The sequence below is a fragment of the Canis lupus genome, chromosome 1 (genome assembly GCF_048164855.1).
Source record: "Canis lupus baileyi chromosome 1, mCanLup2.hap1, whole genome shotgun sequence".
NCBI lineage: Eukaryota > Metazoa > Chordata > Mammalia > Carnivora > Canidae > Canis > Canis lupus.
The window spans coordinates 17,938,912-17,962,970 of NC_132838.1; the positions used below are offsets into that span (position 1 = coordinate 17,938,912).

General features: G+C 46.0%; 1 protein-coding gene across 14 annotated transcripts in view; it reads right to left on the reverse strand.

Moving 5' to 3' along the window:
• ZNF532 (zinc finger protein 532) overlaps window positions 1–24,059 on the reverse strand; it is a 108,618-nt gene that overhangs the window by 47,237 nt on the left and 37,322 nt on the right. For all 14 annotated transcript variants that reach the window (XM_072822042.1, XM_072822067.1, XM_072822048.1 and 11 more), the window contains one exon: window positions 9,091–11,453. In XM_072822042.1, the coding sequence (XP_072678143.1) occupies window positions 9,091–11,436 (2,346 nt within the window). In that variant the 5' untranslated portion in view covers window positions 11,437–11,453. The remainder of the gene's footprint in view (window positions 1–9,090; window positions 11,454–24,059) is intronic.

Consider the following 24,059-nt stretch of genomic DNA (forward strand, 5'->3'; position numbering starts at 1 on the left):
AGGGCTTGGCATCCTCCTTGCATGCAAGAGGAATTATCTGAGTAACCAGGGAAAGAATTCTGTGTTTCAGTTCTTGTTTTAAGGAGAAAAACTGCCTGGGAAGGGTGAGAAAAGCCAGAGAAGTATGAGTAAATAAACCATGTACTGGGCTTACATACCAAGACACCAAAGTTGACAGCAGCCTGAAACAATGGGTCTCAAGGTCAAAACACCACCGGCTTAATAGTCAGCCCCTAAGCTACGTAAACTACTTCTGTCCCATTGACGGCAGTTTTGAGGTCTTCTGGCTACAGCAAAATTGCCCCAAAAATAATACCAGTAATAATAAAGTACCCCGGCTTGCTTTCTGGCTCTTGCTTTCATCCCTATTCACGATGAGAACACAAAGCATTTCATTTCAGATCGCACTTAAGTGAGAAATAACACAAAGCAAGATTTACAAACAGAAAGGACTATACCTACACTTTGGTTTCCAAGCTGGTGAGTTGTGGTGGTTTTGTCCTCAAATCATTCTGTTGCACTAAAAATTTCTAATAAGAGTTGACAGTTGAAAGAGCAGATTTGCAGAAAGCGGTATGGTCAGCACATATAATCTACTCAGATGATAATCACGGGAGAAAAGGTTGATGATGCCGAAATGCAAACTGGGATGGGAGTGGTCCGACTAGAATTTAATGAGTCACTTAGAAGAAGAGCAGGACCAAGTAAGAGTGGAGAGTCTCCGGCTAGTAATATTTTGGGTGGGCGAGGGCACTGAGGTGGGCTCCAGGGTTTCCAGAGCAGGTGCCTGGACAGAGTATGCCTCGGAAGAGCAGACTGGGGCTGCTTACGATAATTTCATATACGCCTTGTGCTGGGTTAATGATGCTCAGAAACTAAACTGAATCAGCGATCCCTGAAAATGAGGACCACTGCAGGAAAAGTCACCTCTAACTGTACTTTTGGAACTGACCTGACTAGAACCCAAGATTCCATTCTCTTATAATTCTTATGGTCTCTGCCCCTGTAAAATGCTTCTAGATTCTAGGTTATCGGCGTGACGAAGCGGAAATAATAATGAATTGGCTATAAAAAAAATCTTGCCTTGAGTCCCCATTCTGCTACTCACTGGGCATTTGTTTCTTCAACTGTAAAACAAAAGAGTTGACCAAAGGACCTGTAACATTTTCTGATTCTATGTCCATTCTACAGGAAGAAAACATTCTACCAATTAAGAGGTTATATAGTAGGCACTTCCAGTCTGTACTTGGCTAAATTTAGTCATGGTTTTACCAGAGGTGAAGCAAAGACATTCCATTCAGATACATTTTAGTATCAATTATTAACAGTACAGTTGTCAGCTCTTAAATACTTCATGGAGAATAAGGAAGCTTCTCCACCCCTCCACCCACTCCTTTTCTCAATGTGCCCCAGAACAGGGATTATTATAGGTCAGAATAAAGACCTCCAAACAGGGCAGATTTACTGGTGTTACAAAGTCAAGGGCCCGCAGGACTCCATTTTCACTGTACTGCTTGGTTCCACGTGGTTGGGCAGGAAAATGACCCACCCAAGATTCTTTGCCATCCCACCCTCTCTCCTTCAGCTGCTTGCTCCTCCGGGAGATCAGCAGACACAGGCAGGGCAGTCAGGACATGGGTTAAGCATGCCTGGAGCCCTGCCCCTATCACATAGCAGAGTGGGACGGAATTCCATGACTTGAATTCTGGCTTGGGGAATGTAGGGCCGGTGGGCCAGGAGCTAAACCCTACATTCCAACCCAGCTCCTAGTAGAGGCCTCTACCAGCAGGTGTGTGGAGCAAGAGGCCAGTGATTTATAAAGTGGCACTCTGATGGTCTGTGGCAATCGCTACTTTTGTATAGACTGGCCACAGAACATTTGAGAGAGGAGGAGTAACTGGCACAGCAGAAATCAGCACAAGCCACCAAAACCCTCCTTCATCCCACGACCTTCTCGAAAGGTCTCAAAAGGGTGAATGCGCACGCCTGGGGAGACGACAGGAGGAGATCCAGCACATGTGGCCACAGTCGGTGTTAACAGAAAAAGAGACCCTTTGCTGAGTTCCAACAAGCATCCCTGGGAAACTCCTCGAAGGACCCATTCCAACAGTAATGGGAGTCAACATCTAAATGGGAAGAAAACTGAGTGATGAAAAGGTAATGGTGATTGTGCTCAACCAAGAAAACGTGGTTCCCAAGAGAAACGCTGGGTTCTACAGACAACAAAGGGAAAAGAAGAGATTTGCCTCCTTATCCCTAATTGCTTTCATGGGTAGGCTAAGAGCCAAGGATGCATGGAAATGTCTGAACTGGAGAGAAGAGAGGAATCCGGGAGAGTCAAGTAGGATGTTTGCTTCCAGGACACCTAGTTCCAAAAAACAACTGAGAATCACAAGCTGGAAGGCTCAGACTGAGCCTAACAATGTAATTATGGGATCTCTCTTTAAAGCCACACCAGCTCTAAAGGATAAAGGATGTTTAAACAGATTGAAATGTCTATTTCCAGGAGAGGGGAAAAGAAATAGCTTTCCCTATTCCTTCCACCATGCACAGGTGAAACTTCTGGGCATTATGTATAAAATAGACATTAAAAGACTCTGAAAAACAGAGAGAAGAAGTCAGGCTGGCTAGAGACCTCAGAACCCTAGGAATGACACAGTGATGAGTTCTCTCGGTTTCTTTTTTGCCTCACGTGCCCACATTTGGAGCTGAAGAAATTGGCAACCCAGAAACACCAAGACCCCAAAAAAAAAAATCCCCCAAAAAAGTCTCCTCTCACGAGTCAAAGGACCAGAGAAAGATCAGGCTAACTAAATAGAAAACTTTTGGGGATCCCTGGGTGGCTCAGCGGTTTAGCGCCTGTCTTTGGCCCAGGGTGTGATCCTGGAGTCCCGGGATTGAGTTCCACATCAGGATCCCTGCATGGAGCCTGCTTCTCCCTCTCCCTGTGTCTCTGCCTCTCTGTTTCTCTCTGTGTCTCTCATGAATAAATAAATAAAATCTTAAAAAAAAAAATAGAAAACTTTTTAGACAATGACTGCTCTACTCCAGCCAAATACCACATTAAACACTGTGGCTGCACACCCACCATACCAAGTCCAGGTGCAACACAGACTTCTACGCTCTTGCAAATGTAGTATATTGTCCCAACACCTCTGCCCAGATGGTATCGGAGAAAGCCAGCAGGGAAGAAGGACTTTCATCCCTACACCAAGTGATGGAGCCCTTCTACCAGCACAGAAGGTATTTTTTAAAAATCCCAAAAGAAATCTCTAGACCCAGAAAGTTTCACTGAAGAATTCTACCAAATATTGAAAAAAGAATGAACCCTAATTGTACAGTCCCTTTCAGAAAATAGAACACTTCTCAGTGCATTATATAAAACTAATACTGACCTGTCCAAAACCAATCAAAGACAGTACCAAAAAATAAAAATAAAAACCTGATGAATATACATGTAAAACACTAATAAAATATTAATAGATAAACTTCACAATATGTAAAAAGAATCAGGGGCACCGGGGTGTCTCAGTGGTTGAGCATCTGCCTTTGCTCAGGTTGTGATCCCAGGGTCCTGGGATCAAGTCCCGCATTGGGCTCCATGCAGGGAGCCTGCTTCTCCCTCCGCCAGTGTCTCTGCCTCTCAGGAATGAATAAATAAAATCTTTAAAAAATTTTTTTCACTACAGCCTGACCAAGGGGGATTCATTCCAGGGATGCAAGGCTGGTTCAATACCTGAAAACTCAATGTAAGCTATCCTCCCAATACTGAATCCAATAAACGAGTACAACAAAGTCAGGAAGTACATGATATATATAGAAAAATTAGCTGTATTTCATATCAGCAATGAACATATGAACACAGAAAAATACAATACCATTTACAATTGTTAGGAAGGAAACAAGGAAAGAGCAGGATAAGACATTTAGAAGACTTGTATGATGAAAAGCACAAAATAATAAAAGAAAATCAAAGATCTAGATAAATGGAGAGAGGAGCTTGGGTTCTGTTGAGTGTCTGACTCAATTTAGGCTCAAGTCACGCTCTCAGAGTTGTGGGATTGAGCATGGCGTATGCTTGTCCCTCTCCCTCTACCGCTCCCCTTGATCATATGCACACTTCCTCTCTCTCTCAAATAAATTTTAAAAACTCTTATAAATAAATAAATAAAGACATTCCATGTTCATGAACTGAAAGACTCAACATAGTAAAGATACTGATTCTCCCCAAACTCATATACAGGTTTAAATTTAATTCCTTTCAAAATCTCATATTTTGTAGATATAGACAAGACTATTCTAAAATTTATATGGAAAAGCAAAAGAACTAGAATAGCTAAAAACAAGTCTGAGTGTCAACTATACTTCAATTAGAAAAAATAACTATTTTGAGAAAAAAGAATAAAGTTGGGCATATCACGTACTGGATTTCAAGACACTTTATAGTTACTATAATCAAGACTGTGTAGAACCGGTACAGGGACAGACATGTAAATAAACGGAACAGAACCCAGAACCCAGAAATAGCCACATACAAATATGCCCAATGAGGAGCACCTGGCTGGATTAGTCCACACAGCGTACAACTCTTGATCTTGGGGTTGTTGAGTTTTAGCCCCACATTGGGCATAGAGCTGACTTAAAAACATATACATATGCCCAACTGATACTCAACAAAGATGCCAAGGAATTCAACGGAGGAAAGACAAATGGTCTTAGAAGAAGACGACATGCATGGAGAAAACAAACAATAAAAGAACTCAGCATACGTCTCATATCTTATACAAAAACTAACCCCAATGGATCATGGGCTTAAAAAACCTAAAACTACAGAACTTTTAGGAAAAATATTTTCAGGATCTAGAGCAAAAAACAGATTTGACACCAAAAGTATGAGCTATAAAAGGGAAAACAGATACACTGGACTTCATCAGAACTGAAAGCATTTGCTCTTCCGAAGACCTATTTTAAAGATGCAGAGGTTTAATAGTACTTCAAAAAAAAGTTTTTAAAAACCGGAAAGACAAGCCACAACTGGGAGAAAAGACTTGCAACCACACACCCAACAAAGGACTAGTGTCTAGAATACAAGAGCTCCTAAAACTAAAACTCAACAGTTTAAAAACACACATGCGATCTAATTAGAAAAATGGGCAAAAGACACAAGGAGACATTTCACCATAAAGGATGTAAGAGGACACATAAACATATGGAAAGAGATGTTCTACATCCTTTGTTACTGGAGAACTGCAAATGAAGACCACAAGCAGCTACCACACACCTACCAAAATGGCTAAAATGGAAAATACCACCAACAAAAGCCAGCGAAGACGCAGAGAAACCGGGTCACCCATACACTGCCCATGCAATATAAAATGGTTCGGCCACTCTAGCAAAGTGTCTCTTAAAAACATAAACATGCAACTATCATATGACCCAGCAACTGTCCATTTGGGCATTTATCCCAGCAAACTTAAACGTGGGTTCACACAAAAACCTGTACACAAATGTTTAGAGCAGCTTTATTCATAATTACCCCAAGCTGGAAACAGTGCAGACTGTCCTCCAAAGGCTGAAAGGTAAATACCCCGTGGAACCAGCTCACATGGAACACTACTCAGTGATCTGAAAGAACAGACTACTGGTACATGCCACAGCCTGGATGAGTCTCCAGGGAATCCCGCGGAGTACAAAAGCCAATTCCCATAGGTTACATATGGTATGGCTCCATTTACAAAGCATTCCTGAAATAACAACAGTCCATAAAAATGGAGAACAGACTAGTGGCTGCTGGGGGGTTCAGAAGCGGGTAGGGGTGGCTAAGCAATCGGAGAGATCCCTGCGGTTGTAGAAATATTCCGTAGACTCAGTACACCGGTGTCAATATCCTGGTTATGATACTGTTCTAGTTTTGCAAAGTGTAGTACTGGGGGAAATGAAAAAAAAGGGTACCCAGGATCTCTGTATTATGTCTTACATGAATCTAAAATTACCTCAAAATAAAGTCTTAATTTTAAAAATTCAGTGATTTGATAAGGAGGACCCAGAACACTGCGGCATTATCAGGAAAAGTTTTTACATGATTATGGTGATTCCAAGTAGAGGCGGGCAGGAAGGAGGAAGGGAGGGACGCTGGGAGGAAAGCAGGCAGGAAGAATAGCCCGTTGCCAGGAGGCCTAGTCCTTTCTCTGGGCCTGGTACAGTCCAAAGCTGGCAGGCAATGAGCGACTGCCCTGCTGGGGTCCCGACATCACACTCTTTAACCTTCAGAACCAACAGTGGCAGCAGGGTCCGTGCAGGCATCCGCTGTGGACGGTTCCCTAACTTAACTAACACTACTCTGCACACCTAGGGACCCTGCCAGAGGAGAGCTCAGCAAAGCTCAGGAAAGCTCAGGAAACCTAAGGAAAGCTCAGGAAAGGTCGAGCGGGAGGCCACAGGGGGTGGTGACAAAGGGGAGGGAGTCCACTCTCTCGGTTCACCGATGTCTTACCAAGAATGGGGAGGTCCACAGAGCAATGGAAAGTAAGGTCTTAACTACCTGACTGTGCTAGACCAAAGGAAAGATGGGTCCGAGAAAGACTGGTGCTTGAGAGGCCACCGGTCCGGCTTCTACAGTTTGTTGGAAGACGGGAGGGTTTTAAGTGCCACCCGCAGGGAGGTAACAGTTCACGTAGGTAGATTTTCTTCCCAATTGGATTTAAGTCCACAAACTGTAAGGTGTGTGACGGCCACGTGAACGGCAAACTGGAGAAGATGAACAGTTCTCCCTTTCTCTCTTCTGCTCTCCCGGTCTTCGGCTCCACCTCCACCACCCACCATTACCTGATGCCACACCCAGTGACTGCAATGGGGGAGGACGCCCCCCCTCAGCTTCCACAACAGCCCAGGCTGGTAGGGCAAGAGCCACACCGATCCTACCAACGTCCTGGACAGGGGGAGAGACTTGGGGTTGGTGTGATTAAAGTGCGTGCTGGCGAAGTGGCAGCCCTCCCACTGAGAGCCATGCAGGCTGGGCTGCTGGGCGAGGGGCCAGGCTGCCCGCTGGTCTGCAAGAGAACCCTCCTCTGGCCCAGTCTGAGAAGAAGGGAAATTACGGGAGGTGGTGGGCAGCGTTCTGGGCAAGGACTCCAGTAAGACAAGGAGAAGTGGGGAACAGGGAGGGCACAGCAGGGGGCACGTTTGTGTTGCCATCCGGCCGTGCCTGGGAGGCAGGGCGAGGTGTCTGGCTCGACGTCCAGTTGGCCCTAGAGTCAACGTTACTCTGCCGTGAACCACTCCTAAGCGTTCCAGGTGAAACGGGCGAGCCACACTGTACACTCATCCCAGCAAAAGGCGAAAGTCAAGGCAAAGCAGCCACACACACGAGAAATGATGCTACGCTCCTTCCCTGAGGGCAACCTCCACCTTAATCCGACTCTGGTTTGGCTGTTGAGCCTGGACGGTCGACAAAGAACCAAAGCTAGGGAATCCGTGGAGGAAGGAAATATCCTGTGTACCCATGTCCTTTCTCCTTCCTGGACAAGAAGAGAACCCAAAGAGAACAGACTATGGGCGGGCAGCTCAAAATGCCAGCTAGTGAGCAGCGCACACGACACAGAGGCGGGGAGGGCCCCCCGAAGCCAGGACCTGGTCCACCATCCCACGCGGAACACCAGCAGACGGAGAAACCAGGCCACACAACAAACTGAATGGAAGAAATAGCTTTTCTTTTAACTGCATCCTTTGGAGATGAGAAGAAATAATACCTTTCTGATGAAGCCGTGACAAGGTTAAGAGGGCACCTGAAAGAACCCAAGCCCTGTCACCAGGATACACTAGAAGAGCATGCCAATCTCCGCCTTCCTGAACTAGCTGGCCACTCTGCTGAGTGTTCCACTGTCCCAGCCAATGAAACATTTAGCATCCAATGCTGCAAGAATGCTCTCAGAACTATCGCTTCCATCGCCACTAAACTGAAAATCCAAAGAAAAAAAAATATCGAGGTATTTTTGATTTTTTGGTCCCCAAACTCAAGATCCCACCAAAAACTGTTCGCGCTTGAGGAACTGATCCTGGCAATACTACCAGACATCTGGACTGCAGCTAACCCCCTGGTTAGCAAGGTACAGAGGCAAATAAAGCAAAGATTGGCTCACTGCTGGGTCTTCACAAGCAGAAACTCGAACCAGAGTATACTAGCTCAAACTCGCAACCCCCCTTCTAATTTCACGAGTTATCTACTTTAGACAATAAATCATATGGTCTCTCTAGCTTGAATCTGGTTCCTTCGACATGTCCAGTTTCTTCCAAATGATAAGTATCATATATCTGTAAAACACGCTGATCTATTGGCCAAATGGTGCCTCCTGGACAACAGCAAATGAGAGAAGATAGAAGGACTGACACGAACTTCACCAGCATTAACCCATTGTGACATATACTTGACCAGCATCAACCTACACTTCACTCAAAAAACAAACAAACAAAAAAAAACCCCTGCAAAGAAATGCAAAGGTATTCTATTCAAATGGAGGTGGTTTTCCATTTGTAGCATAAATTCATTGCACTGAGGACTATTACTGAACATACTTCCAGACCAACATCGTGAAGTAGGCACAACACATAACTGAGTACCAATGAAGTCTGTTTAACTATACAAGACAGTAATTCTAAATAACAACAGGAATTTTTTTTTTTTAAATCCCAAAACTGTTGTAGACAGCTTAGGAATACTGGTGATGTGACCTGATGTGAACACCTAATACAACGGCATTAGCCAGATCTCAGACTGCCCACATATGGACACCAATGACCCAATCACCTACTAACTCGTTTATCTAAGTCTAAGGCTCCATAACTCAACTGGTACATAGAGTTTGTCTAAAAAAGAAAAAGGAAACAAAAGCACCTTCCAAAAAAATTGTTTTTAAAATAAGACTCCTATTTCAACATTGTTCATTCAAGTCTATGAAAACAATCCTTTCTTTCACACATCATGCACACACACCCATTTAGCTGAGCTCCCACCCCTGAGACAGAGGGCTTTGTATAGAGCACTCATGTCTACAGATTCATCACCGAAACACCAAAACGTAAGTGATACTCTACTTGTCCACTCGTATCTGCAGCCTGCTGGAAGTGTGTAGCCAGCGACGTCTCATCCTGGAAAACTTCGTTACACTCCAAACATTTCAGACTATGCCTACAGAGCTTGGATGGGTCTTCATCTAGAGGCATAGCTGGAATGATGGGTGTGCTGGAGGGAGCGGATATGACTGTCCCCGTTATGCCAGACTGAATTTTCGTTACAGTGTGTGTGCTGGCGCCCACGGAGCTTGGAAGAGCAGACGACGACGTGGAAGTATTGCTTGATGGAGAGACAATCATTTGATCAGCTGGGACTGGCTTTAAGATCAAGTGGGAGCACTGCATCACAACCCCCTTTTCCTTATGCCCGCGGGCATGGGAAAGGAGACTGCACTTGTTGTAAAAAACGAGGTTCTTTGTACAGTGGTTACACGTTACTTCGATGCGCACGCTGCGTCGGTCGTAGTGTTGGGTCAGGCTCTTTTCAAGGGCAAAGGAGTCCCCGCACTCCAAGCACTTGTACCCGCGGGTCGGTAACGTGATGCCTGCGTTGGCAGGAGGACTGAGGTTGGGGATGTAAACTGGGACTGGGTTGACGCTGCTCAGCACCTTGTTGAAAGCTTCCACCACGGAACTCTGCAAGGAGGACACCACCTGGACTCGAGACACCTTTTTGGGTGGTTGCGAGGCTGCTGCATTGATTATTGCCTGCTTTATTTGCTGCTGAGGTTTGGTTAGCACTTGGCGGAGCTCAGAGGTGGCCTGGGCGCCCTGAGGCAGAAGGTTAAGGTTGGCGAGGTGCACAGTCTTTGGCACGAGTTTGGCGTTGGCCAGGCTGGATGCCGGCACCACAACGGTTTGCTGCTGGATGGCGTTGGCGGCTTTGATGATGGCGCTGCTGGCGCTCTGAACCGAGGCAGCAGATATGACCGTGGCTTTGACCGTCGTGTTGTTGGCGAGCTTCAAATTGATGACCTGCGATCCCGCCGTCTTGACGGCGGACACCGGGAGGAAGGCAGTTGCCACGGGCTTAATGGTGACCTGTTTGGGGGTCAGCTCCGCAGGGGCGACTGCGTTGGTGACCACCGCCGACTGCAGAGGTGCTCTGGGCGGGGAGGAGAGGACGGCAGCCGAAGCCGGCGAGGACAGGAGGGACGTCACAGACGCCATCACGGAGCCTGCCTGCTCGGAAGGCTTTTTTCCAGAGTCGAGATCGACCTCCGGCAACACCCTCGTCACTGTTCGCTTTATTTCCCCAGAAGATGTCTTAATGGTCTTGATGCGGACTTTGGGGATTGCTGGTGTCGACCCTGCGGGAGAGGACGGCGATCCCTTGCTGCTGTTCTCACTGGAGATGCTCCGGGGGCTATCCGGCTGCTTCAGGGTCACCTTCTTCGTCCCGTCGATGAGGCTCTGGGATTCAGGAGACTTTTCCATGGCCCTGGGACTGTCGTTCGCTTCCTTAGGTAACGGCGAGGATCCCCGGGAGTCGGCCACCGGTTCTTTGCAGGAGTCGGAGGCAGCCTTCTTAGCACTCAGGGCTGCGATCGCGGCTATACACGAGGACAACTTGGACGACGGCTTGGACCTCGACAGTGCGAGGCTGCCGAGGCCGGGCTCACTCTTCTCCGAGCTCGGCTTCCCGTCGTGCGCCCGGTTTTCAAGCACCTTTTCAGAGTTTTCCTTTAGCTTATCCTCTGCTTTTCTGGCTTTAAAGGGTTCGTAAACACTCAGATTTATGGAATTTGTTTCCGTTTCCCTCTTAACAGCTCTGTTTTTCTCCAGGTTGCCCGCAGGAGAGATTCCAGTTTTGCTCACGCCGTCCCCTCCGAGCGCCTTGGGCTTGTCGTAGTCCTGCGGGGCGGACGACCCCGTCAACACGTTCGACCGGAAGCCGGAACGCACGTCCTCCTTGTCCGGGGGGTCGTCCACTTCTATCTTCTCGTCGTCGTCAAACTCCTCAGCGCTGGAGATGGGGCTAAACTGGCTGAACGTGGAGTCTTTCAAAGTCACCTCTGAGGTAGGCGCCTCTCCTTTCGAGGACTTGGCTCCGTCTTTGCCGTAACTGTCCAGAGAGGACGCGGTGAGAAAGCCGTTGTGTAGGCCGTTGCCGGTGGGATTGTGGCCGTCCTTCTCCGCGCCCTCGGAGGAATCGATGTTCCGAACGTTCTTCACGATGACACTGACGCCCACGTCGGAAGAGGAGGGTGTGTGGGAGTCCTCGTCTCCGTGCGCGTTCTGCTTGATGTGGCTTTCCTGCTCATCGTGCGCAGACTCAATAGCCGCTTTCGGATCGACCATATCTGGGATGTCAAATGCTGCCAGGAGGTCATCGAAGTCCGGGGTCTTCATATCCCCCATGGTCATGGATTTGGTCAGATGTTCTGTCAAACGAACACAAACACTTCCATCAGCAACGAGCACTCTGTCAGGATGGGATACACACCCCTCTGGGACTTACACGAACACGGTGATGACGAGCAAGAAAGAGCAGGTTGGTAAGTGTACGCGTCTTACAACCAGGAAACTCTGAGCGAACACACACACCAGGCCACACGTATAGCAGCTTCGAGCTAAGTTTCCCCCAAGTGCTGTAGAGCACCAGCAGCAGGACACCTCTTTTTTTTTTTAAGATTTTATTTATTTATTCATGAGAGACACAGAGAGAGAGAGAGAAAAGTAGACACAGGCAGGGGGAGAAGCAGGCTCCATGCAGGGAGCCCGACGTGAGACTTGATCCCGGGACTCCAGGACCACGCCCTGGGCCGAAGGCGGCGCTAAACTGCTGAGCCACCCAGGGATCCCCAGCAGGACACCTTTCTAACAAGAATGAAGTGGACTGGAACCAGCACGGCAGGAAAAACAGGCTTTGGTGTAACGGCCAGAACATCTGTCATATATCAACTGGATTCATCGCACGGTTTTCACAAAAAGTGACTCCCAAACCTCTTTTAACCTCTACAGCATTCAATTCTACTGGCAAAATTAGCGTTATTATGGTCGCCATCACATTCGGCCTATCACATTAAAAGGAATATGTGACAATCAAAAAACCAATTAGATTTCAGTTCACCCACATCATAAATGAGCATCCCAACCCATCACGGGGTATCTACTGCTAGTAAAGTTGCACCTGAGGTTTTTTTTTTAGATTTTTTTTTAGATTTTTTTTTTTAGATTTTTATTTATTTATTCATGAGAGACACAGAGAGAAGGAGAGAAGCAGAGATACAGGCAGAGGGAGAAGCAGGCTCCATACAAGGAGTCTGATATGGGATTCAATCCTGGGACTCCAGGACCAAACTCTGGGCCAAGGGCAGGCGCTAAACTGCTGAGCCACCCAGGGATCCCATACACCTGAGATTTAAAAAAGAAAAAAAGAAAAAACAAATTCCTAAGAAGCTTACACTATCAGTTTTTATTTAACCCTAACTTTCTCTATTATGTCAGGGAAAAAAATACTCTCCTGGTAGAAACGTACAGCATCGCTTCCTTCTCCCTCCCTGGTTCAGTTGCTTTAAGTGGTTAAGGTGACACGCGGCCATTTCCTAATTGCCACTCATCCAACACACTTGTTGTCCAAGTGGCTGTGGCAGCTGAGAACGGCCCTGCCATTGACACAGCTCTCAGCATGTAGCAACGTGGGCTCGAGGGCACAGCAGAGCCTGGGAGAAGGCAGGGCTTCCCTGCACCGGGGCCGGATCGGGGTGGGGAACGTTTTGTGAGGGGCCCCCATTAATGTCAGCAAAACCCGAGGAGGACAGAGAGTTTTGGGAAAATAGACAGTCACAGCTATTACTAAAGATGAAGGATTATAAACACATGAAATGCTTGGGGTCTCTAGAGGGCACCCTTGGCCCCACCTGCAGAGGACACGGGATTGTGGCCATCAGGTGAAACTCCACCACAGGGGAGATCTTTCACCTGCACGAACCCCAAAGCACGCCACCTGCATTCCTATTATATTCTGGAATGCAGCACCGCACGTGTGTGTACCTGTCTCCTCGTACCTACTAGCCCGTCAGCTGACTGGATGGCAATGTCTCAATCACCTTTGTGCCATAAACGCCACATGGCTAACACACCATGAGTCAGGGGCCAGCACCCTGGCCTTCTCAGAAGGACGGGCCTAGGCCTCACTCTGTCGCTCACTATCTCTGGGACCCTCAGAAGGTGAGGGAGGATCTCTCTGGGCCTATTCCTTCTTTCTGCAGTGGAGGGAGGCAAGCAGTCAGGAAGACAAGGAAAATAGCAAGCAAAAAATCAATGTTGGAAGGCAAGAGGGTTACAGCTGACTTTAGGCAACTTTCAGGGCAAGAACCAGCCTCGCTGATTTGTAGATATGGATTCCTAAGACTCTTTCATCTCCAGGACTTACTACTGTTCCTTCTTTAAATCTGCTTTAAATCACTGGAAAATTATCTCCCACATTTTACAAAAGTATAAAATGATTTTTCATTTCGTACAATCTGTCAAGGTAAGGGTTTCTACTGAGGCGACAACATGCATACTTGTGGAAATGCACGTAACTCCAATCCACCAGCAGGTGCTCACACACCCTCCTCAGCTTGGTCACCAACTGCAGGACACAGTCAAACACTTCTAATTGCACTTCTAATTATTTGGATGGGGAAAACTAGCATTAAAGATGAAAGGAGGGCAGCCCGCGTGGCTCAGTGCTTTAGTGCCGCCTTTGGCTCAGGGCGTGATCCTGGAGACCCGGGATCGAGTCCCACATCGGGCTCCCTGCATAGAGCCTGCTTCTCCCTCTGCCTGTGTCTCTGCCTGCCTCTCTCTCTCTCTCTCTCTCATGAATAAATAAATAAAATTAAAAAAAAAAAGATGAAATAGGGATGCTTGGTTTAATAGGACCTTCCGTTCACCTATGGCTCGGTTAGTATAGAACTACAGAAGTCACATATGCTTTTCCCTAGATGGTTTGCCTAGCATCAAGAGACTATACCTGGGGCCACCATTCCCTCAGCCAGGTGCCTGAGGGATCCCACAGGGAATAACGTACCCCCAGCATCAAACCACAGCCCAGAAAAGCTCCATGTGGAGCAAAGAAAACATCAGCACTTCGAAGTGGATATTGTTGTGAAAATATCCCTGATGAGTTATACTCAGCGCCAAGTCCCTGATTAGGATTTTCTTTTTAGAATGAAATCTAACATCTAAACTTCAAAATATGAGGAATGAAAAATCCATCTGTCAGATGGTACCCATGCAAGAGTCCACCCCATTAGGAACAATCCCTGAATGTCACTACTTTTATTAAGCAGCATATGGCAGTTATAAGTGAAACCTCACAATAAAGTCACCATTAACAGGGGCACCTGGGGGACTCAGTCGGTTAAGCATCTGCCTTCAGCTCAGGTCATGATCTCGAGGTCCTGGGATCGAGTCCCGCATCAGGCTCCCTGCTCAGTGTGGAGTCTGCTTCTCTCTCCCTCTGCTCCTGCCCCTGCTTGTGCACGCATGCTCGCTCTCTCTCAAATAAATAAATAAGATTCTAAAAAATAAATAGGTAAAAACTAAGAAAATAAAATCGCCATTTGCAAAGCATCCAGCCCCTGTGGTCAATCTCTACCAACTGTGTTGATCCAAGTGTGTAGATCGTGGTTTTTAGAGAGCTCAAGACACAGAATCACAAACTACTGCCCGACTCCCACCAGAGTTGAAAAAGTCTGAAAAGAGTTGAAACGCTGAAAGTTTTTTTGTTTAAGCCCCCACCTATCCAAAGCTTGAACCCAGGCTCTAAATGTTCCTGGGGGAAAGATGGGCTCTGCCTAAGTCTCTCCATCCTTTCTTTGCAGTGACACCGGATATATGTCATGTGCCCTTTTCCTTGCCATGTGAGTGAGCAAAAGACATCATCCAGTTTCACATCACTCATTCCAAAGGGCACTGGGTTCAGGAACAAAAAGAACATAAAAGGCCATTCAAAGACTCATGGGTGGTAGGCCCAGGACACACAACCACAAGAAATGATAAAAGATCTCACATAAAACAAAGCCTGTTGAGCAACTGACAGCCCGGATCCGCAGTGCAACTGGCACGTACTCTTATGAATACGTGGAAGATTAATAAATGAATCTTATCAGCTTCCTCTCCTGGTGACACGACAGGGACCCGCCTGACTTATCAACCCACAGGGACTCACGCACTGTAGCAGTAGCATCAAATCACTGGCAGCGGCAGGACAGTGCCCACCACGCCGCCCACATCTTTTCCAATCTGCCCAACTAGAGCAGAGAGTAAAAGCTTGGAAAACCCCAACCCTGCAAATGCCCCAAAGGGCTGAGAAAATATTCCCGATGCTGGAATAAGTAATGTGGCCACACACACCCCACCCCTCTCCTGTTCCTCTGGGTCAACCTCAGGTTGACACTTTCTCTCGTGGGAAGAGGGCAGACTTGCTGGTGAAATGATGGGACATTTCTGGGTGCCTGAGTGGCTCAGTCACTTAAGTGTCTGCCTTCGGCTCAGGTCATGATCCAAGAGTCCTGGGATTGAGCCCTGGCATCAGGCATCGGGTTCCCTGCTGCTTCTCCCACTCCCTCTGCCCCTCCCCCATTGCGCACACACTCACTCTCTCTCAAATAAATAAAATATATTTTTTAATTTTTTAAGTGGGACATTTGAAGAGGGTTAAGGTCAGCAGTGATTTTGAAAACTATGAGTCACACTCCCCGTTCACCTGAAGGAATTCAAATGGAAAGTGGAAGATGCAAGACAGGCATGAAAGCCTGAGTGCAAAGCCCATGCAGAGGACACCGCATGGCTGGGCCTGAAACCTAGCATCGCTGGGCAGGTGGACCCGCCTCTGCAGGGCTGTGGAACCAATGTAATGAATACTGCTCTCTGTAACTCCACACTTCTTTTTCTGGTTTCCAGAAATGTTTTTCATACCCACAATCACACTGTCCTATTACACGTTCCCTTACCGCATTCTGGAAGGCAAGGGCAAATTCTCCTCTTGGGGGGAGGGGGCGGAGCGTGTTTAACACCCATTCCCCAGTTATATCAAGTATAAAGAGAAATGTTTACGTTTGAAAGTTTTCTGTCCATTTTTCACCCCAATCTCAAAGTACTGTTTTGAAAACATTACAAACATAAATTTCAGTCTTCTTCTTTAAAAGATAATAGAGAGCTCACTTTAGCTGCTCTTTCCCTGGACGGCTTGATCTTCAGGCACAATTAGCTTTAGTTGTAACAGTGTCTTCCATTTCATTTGTACTCCATAAAATATACCTTCCTTCAAAGGCACTAACAGTCTTTTAATTTAAAACTAAACCCCACATAAATAAACTATGATTCACTAACAGCATTTGTGCTTAATGCAGAAGGTCCTTTCACCCAGAGACATTGGAAATATGGGGGGTGGGGGGTGCTAGGCCCGTTTACAGAACAGCAGTGAAAAGAACGCGAGTCTGTCACGTGATCACTTTGTTCTCTCCTATGACACAGACAAAACATTTCCTTTCTTACCAAAGCCTCTTAAAATTACAGAAAGCTATTTCGTCTTTGTTGGCAAAAGTCAAAAGTTATCGAGTCCAAAGAAAAACTTAAGAAAAAACTATTCACCTCCCTTAATCATACCTCTTATACTTTGCAATAAAACAAACTGCTTTTCGTGGATTGTTTCCCAATTTTAAACTAGAGGCCGGCAGCATAAAGGGCTCAGGTGTCACTCACCCGGCAAATGCTAACTTCAGACCTTCCCCCAGACGTGCCTGCCCTGCTTAACCAGCCTAACTCCAGGCCTGACCCCACCAAGGTTCTGCCTCCGAAATGAACATGCGAAGGTCAATGTGAGTAGTAAACACACATCAGATTCGCCATTTAAATGGAGAAACTAACATTTTCTTACGTGAAAAATCAATACACTCTAAATCCTACTAATCCTAAAGAAAAACGTAGTATATATTGACCACTTCGACAGTCTTACACAAACTTTTCAGTAAACAACCGTAAATGATACAAGGTCTGTTCTTCTCTGGGGGGCACTGTATTTGTCACTATTTTCTAGAACTATCTGGACGCTGAAGTCCTTTTTGAAGAAATAATTCAACAGTCATGAATCTAACTCATATTTCTAACTTTCTTCTCTTTCCTTCCAATATAAAATGTCCCCCCCCCCTTTTTTTTAAGTAAGCTCTAAGCCCAGCATGGAGCCCAATGCAGGCTTGAACTCATGACCCTGAGATCACAACCTGAGCTGAGATCAAGAGACGAGGCTTGGGGTATATGCATGGCTCAGTCATTTAAGTGTCCAACTCTTGATTTCGGCTCAGGTCATGATCTCAGGGTCGTAAGATCAAGCCCTGCGTTGTATTCTGCACTGAGCATGGAGTCGGCTTAAGATTCTTTCCCCCCTCCCTCTCTCTCTGTGAGGAGGAGGAGGAGAAGGAAGAAAAAGAGGAGGAGGAGGAAGAAAAGAAGGAGGAGGAGGAGAAGAAAAAGGAGAAGGAGAAGAAGAAGAAAAAAAAAGGAAAAGAAAAAAGAAAAGAAAGGGTTGGAGGTTAAATGAACCGAGCAACCCAGGTACCCTCAGATATAAAAAATCATTATAACATGCTAATATTAAGCAGTGTTTCATATTTAATTTGTTCCTCAGAAAAAATTAATCTAGCAACCCCAGTTTTTACAAGTCTTCAAAGACATAAAGGGGCCTTGGTTTCTGCTGGCTGTCTACATTTCCCCCATTATACTAGTATGCAAACCTTCAGCTCTTCCTCTATCACCAATCTCTCTCCCACCTTTAGCATTCTCAGGGCTCTCCATCATTACATCTCTCAACCACAAAAAGAAAAGAAGAGACAGGGGAAAAAAGGAAGGGAGGGGGAGAAAGAAAAAAAGAAAGAAATCACATCTCTTTTGCCTCTGGCTTCTAACCCATTTCAATCTGGATTGCTTATAAGACAAAAAATACTTTCTCAGCGCAATTTCATTCCAAATACCAAACCGGTTCAGTTACACAGGTCCGCCTCATGTATCTTCACTTTTCCTAAACCAGCTGGGAACAGATGTCCATTTATTAGAGTTTCGAAAAAAGAACAAAAATAATCTGATGGCTCTGTCCCTGGAGTAGCTGTGAAGAGCCTCTGTCTCAGTGCTTCTCTAGGAAGGGGCACCAGGCCAGCAAGACTGGACCCCCAAATTGGCAAACACTTAGGTTTCAAATTAACAGTAAACAAACACACGCACACACATACACATACATGCACACATCTGCAAGTGTGCGCAGCTTTGAGGAATGCTAAGCAATGATAAGTGGATCTATGGAAGAATCTCCTAAGAATTTGTCATTTGAAGGCTCCATGCAAGTGACAAAATGCTAAAGAAAAGTGCTCACTTTTTATCTTTTTCCTCCACATTAAACGGACTCTGAATGAATCTAGCATTATCTGGATACTGAAGCCCTTATTTTTAAAGAGGAATTCAACAAAGTAATGAAGGTGCACAGGTTCCTTTTCTGCCACATCGCATCACCACCTCCTACTTTTTTGCACTGGCTGGGGTCCTGATCATGTTGCCCAATGAGGGCAGAAGAATTTAATGTTCTACACAGCCTACACCAGGGTGGCATGGGGTGTGTGAGAAGACCCTTCAGGGGCGCAAGGAGGGCTCAGTCAGTTAAGCGGCCAAATCTTGATTTCAGCTCAGGTCATGATCTCAGAGTGGTGGGATCGAGCCCCACATGGGCTCCATACTCAGCAGAGTCTGCCGGAGATCCTCTCTCTCTTTCTCTATGATAAATAAATCTTTAATTTCACATACAAGGTGACAAGAACAGGATATACATTGTGCTAATTCTGTATGAATTAATAAGAAAAAACAGCTGCTATTTATCCAGAATATTCACTTGTTTCACTAAATCCTCCTATCCATCTCAGTAGGATCCTTGTATCAATTCTCAATATGCAGATACTTTGGCCAAGTTAGTGTTTCCTTCTTCAGTCAATACTCAGTGTTCCTGATTTGAAATACAATTGATGGGAAAGTTCAAACCCCTTCTGGAAACATAAACACAGCACCACCTAACCAGGGCACAACCTTGAGAGATACAAGAATAAAATCCACCCGCCCTTCCCTGTGGCTCTCTGCACTGCCCTCAAAGGCAATACACACAGGTGCCTCCCTGCCCTCCTAGGCCCATCCACTCTCCCCAGCCCTGCAGAGAAGCCAGGGAAACATCCTGACACATGAGCAAAAAAGGTCCCCACAAACCTCAGCCCTTCCAGAAGCTCAACTTGCAATCTTTGGCATACATCCTGTGTCATCCCCGCTAAGGAAGGTCACCCTTAGATCCAAGATCTCAAAGCTCAGCCATAAAGAGCTCCTTGGCTTTTCCCGCTAAGGCTCTCTAGCAGCCCACAGAACTTCTAGAGAAGACTGCAGATCCCTGCTCTTGATCCCCCGCCCCCGGAGCCCCAGTCTCACTTGGCTCCACAATGCTCTCTTCCACATGGTTGACTCCCACGCTGCCAGTGGTCAGAGGCTGTTCCTAACCTTCCCTCTCAGCTGCTCTGTGCTTTCCTCTCCCTGCAGTCAGCTTCAGAGACAGTGAGCATCAGGTGAGACCTCTCCCTGAGCCCTTCCTGCCTTCTGACCTTTCTCACTCCTGCACGACTGGCGGTTGCAAGCCGATCCTCCAAATCCACTGTGAGCTTGCCGCCTTGTCCTGCACTCTCGGGCCTGCCTGTCATCTCTATCTACTGGCACAAAGAGACCTCCCCCTAATCTTAGCCTTTGGACCACCCTCAGTGCCCTGTATCACGGGCACGCTGCCTTCACTCAAGGGCTTGATCGCTGGGACAAATTATGCATCTCTAGCTCCCTCCCAGTGCCTCTGCAATCCACTCGCCTGATGCCACTTCTAAAATCCAGGCTGTAGGAAGGAATCTGGGAATGAAGAAACTGTTCTGTATCACAATTCTGGGGGTGGATACATACTTTATTGTATTTGTCGAAACCTAGAGAACTTTACTGTATGTAATGGGGGGGGGGGGTATGACCAGGAATAGTGAGAGGCCCAAAATGAAGGAGCAACTTTAACAAAGAACCTAACTGCATCACAGTCGATAATATCAGCATGCAGAAGTGGGAGGGAAGAAAAGAACCTGCTGAAGTCCCAGGAAGACACAGTTCTGACTTCAGGCTATAAGGCCGCAGAGAGAGGAAACTTGCATATACTCTCCTCTAGTTGGTACAAAAACTGCTGAAATCTGAATAAGGTCTGTAATCTACTTAACAGTATTACACTGGTGATAGCTGTTTTGTTTTGATGACTGCTATGATGATGCAAGGTGGTCAGGGTAAAACGGGTACCTGGAAACTCTGCTTTTTTGCAACTTTTCTGTAAGTTATAATCATTTCAAAATATAGTTAAATGAAAATACATGCCATCATTTAATAGTGTACAGCTACTAAATGAAATCGAGCCAGCGCCTGTACCACGGCCCCGTCCTGCGGGCTGTGCCCTCTCCCACTGTCCATGGTCTTGCAGCAAGAATTCCGTGCCCCACCATCCTTCCCTCCCGTAGACTCCACAGCACCACCAGGAGCCCACCAGGCTCCTCCCAACGCTCCGCCTTTCCCTCCTCCCCACTGGGTCCCATCAAACTGTGTATCTATCTTGGTTCAAGGGGAGCTGCGGCAACTCCCGTGATCACAACCATCGTGCACATTCACAGAACTCCTGTATTTCACATTCAGTCCTAATTCTACTGTTAAGAGCCACCTTTCCAACTGCCAGTTTAAGATTCCACTTGGGCTCCCCCAACCGCGTGTCAAAGTTAACCTAAATCCCTCACGTTCCAACCTGTTTCTCCTGAGTCCTGTCTGTGTTATGCCAATGACATTCACCTTCTCTGCGAAAACATTAAAAACCCTCAGGCAGCATTTCACATGCTATGAAACAGACATGACTTCTGTAGGATCTTATTAGGCTTTTCACAAACACAAGGCTAAAATACACATAGTAAATGCTGGATTTTTCTACACTGAACAGATTCCTTTCAGCAGGACGACTAATTATCATGCTAACAAATATTCTAAATCTCTGAAAAGAGGAATGCAGTAGTCTCCAAATTCTGCTAAGCAAAGGTCCTTTTTTCCCCTGATCCATAATATAAATGCCAAAATGATTTCCCAAAAGGTTATACCAATTTTTGTTGCTGCCATTATGCATTAGAGCTATTTTAAGTGCATCCTGTCCCTCAACTTTATAAATATTTATTAGCAAATGTCTTGAGGCAGCAAAAAGATAACTTATTATATACCAATTTCTACATTATTGATTATTAGAAAGTCTGAACTTTTTCCCATACGGTTTGCTTATCAGTTGTAAGAGAAGTATTTGTTCACTGAATAATGAATGGACGCACAGAGGGAGATGATGAATATCCTATTTACTTCTTTCTGCCACTACATGAGCTAACTTACCAACCTACTCTCTGGTCTCTTAGCTAATAGTACTAAGCAAAAGCATACAGAACCCATCCATACAGTTCCCTAAAATAAATTCGTTTCTATGGACAAACCCTGGTGAAGACAGCATTTAACGTCCCAGCTACACAAAACGCAGACAACAAGTAGGAGGACAAAACACCCGCTCTGCCAGCACTGGTCCATTCCAGCACCAACGTTCCCTTTGCTAAGACTTCTTTGTGTCAGAAAATTTTCCACTTAGGGGCGCCTGGGTGGCTCAGCTGGTTACGTGTCTAAGGCTCAGGTCATGATCCCAGGGTCCCCAGCGGGTTGCCTGCTTCTCCCTCTCCTCTCCACTTGTGCTCTCTCTCTCTCTCTCTCTCTTAAATAAATAAATAAATAAAACATTTTAAAAATTTTTTTAAAAAGAAAATTTTCAGACAGCTGGGTGGCCCAGAGGTTTAGTGCCACCTTCAGCCCAGGATCAGGCCCTAGAGACCCGGGATCAACTCCTGCGTCAGGCTCCCTGCATGGAGCCGGTGTCTCCCTCTGCCTGTGTCTCTGCCTCTCTCTCTCTCTCTCTCTCTCTCTCTCCCTGTGTGTGTGTCTCTCTCATGAATAAATAAAATCTTTAAAAAAAAAAAAAGAAAAAATTTTCCACCTAAAAAATGAGGTTAACAGGGACATGGGGAGGACTGGTACTTAGCTAGATATTTAGAAAGAGTGTTGTCAAAATCAAACACACAGCACAAAAAGCACAGAAAATATCCAAGTCAAACAAGGAGTGGCCTCTGGTCAGAAAATTTCAAGGAATGTTCCTATTCTTTTCATCCCACAACCAAATGGAAATCCTATAACTAGAGCCAGGACACCTACCTGGCTGAGCATTCAAGATTACAGTGTGTGGAGAACAGTTTGGGATTATTAACCTTCCTCGTCACAGGGCAGCTGTACTTGAGCAAGAAAAGGAAAGCAGCTAAGTGGACAGCACTCTCAAGTGGGGAGGCTGATCCTGAGGGGCCGGGGGATGGAAGGTCCCTACATGGAGCTGTGAGCCTCAGTCAGAATCAGGGTTAAAGCTGGGGCACAAATCAAACCCACCAGGTCAGAACCAGGGGGGTGGATGGAAGAGATGCCCAGACAGAGGCGCAGTGGCACCCTCATCTAACTCCACTGGATCCCTACAGCTTCCAAACCACAGCAGAACTACATTGACACAGACACAGCACTTCAGAGTTTGCACAACTTCCCACAAACAGCAGCTCTCTCCTCTGCAGATGAGTGGAACGTCAGAGAAGATGAAGGCACTGAAAGATGTGCCTTCTCCAAATCCCCAGAGCCCCTGCGAGTAAGGTTTTCCTAGGGGAGCTCTAAGAATTTATATAAAACTCTTAAGTTTTGAGTTTTAGTTATTTTTTTTAAAAAATCAATCAATAATTAATGTTAATTTGAGGAAGAGAAAATAATGTATACCTCCATCCGTTTCGAGATTTTCACACTCACAAAGTGATTCTCATATAGGGTTTCCCATGAAGGATAAATATAGAAGAAATTACATCCTGAAGATGTGAATTTTCATACTGTTCCAGTCGCCTACACTTTGCTTTTAATCTCCCTCATTTAACTCTGTCACTACCCTTGGCATTCCCTATCATCGAAGCTACACTGTAAATTGGGAAAGACAAACGCAAACCTCCAGTTCCCAAGTCCATTTTATTTCATCTATTTATTTTGCCTTCATAAAACCAAATGCTCAAAATTTAATGTTAATGAGTTTTTAACTATCTCCCTAAGGCTCACAAATCTGTAAAAATTCTTGGGAGCCGTAATAAAAGATATAAATCAGAGACCAAAAATATCATCAACCCAAATTCAATCATATTGCCAGATTCCTGTGTAGTATCGATACCGGAACTCAGACCACATAAAAAAGCAGCTTACCTCCTCATCCAAGGAATAATAATTTTTTTAAAGATTTTATTTATTTTTTTTGAGACAGAGGGAGAGAGATGGCATGCATGTGAGCAGGAGGAGAGGCAGAGGGAGCCGGAGAAAGAATCCCAAGCAGGCTCCAAGATCATGACCTAAGCCAAAATCAAGACTTGGATACTCAGCTGACTGAGCCACCCAGGCACCCCAGAATAATAATTTTGTACTGATGTAGTCTTCTAAAAATCTGACAGCTACACAGAAACCAACCCGGGCAGTATTATGGAAAGATTGGATGAGAGAAAGAAGAAAGTGAGTCATGCGAGAAGGTGAGCCCATCTGGTGCAGATGCCTGGCAAAGACCAAGAGTGGGGACAGCCGGCACAAGGATGCAGTTCCCTCTGAAAAGGCAAGGATCTTGGTTTTGACACCATTCTTCACAAAAGGGAACTAGGGTTCCTTGGAGAAATGGCTGATTCCAGGATCAGGCAGGAAATGCACAAAATGACCCGGAGCATGTTGGTTGTGCCAGTAAATGAGTAAGTGTCCCCAAAACAACACACCTACACTGACAGGGTCATGTCAAAGGAATGCAAAGGTCAGCTGAAAGAGCTCCCTGTGGCATA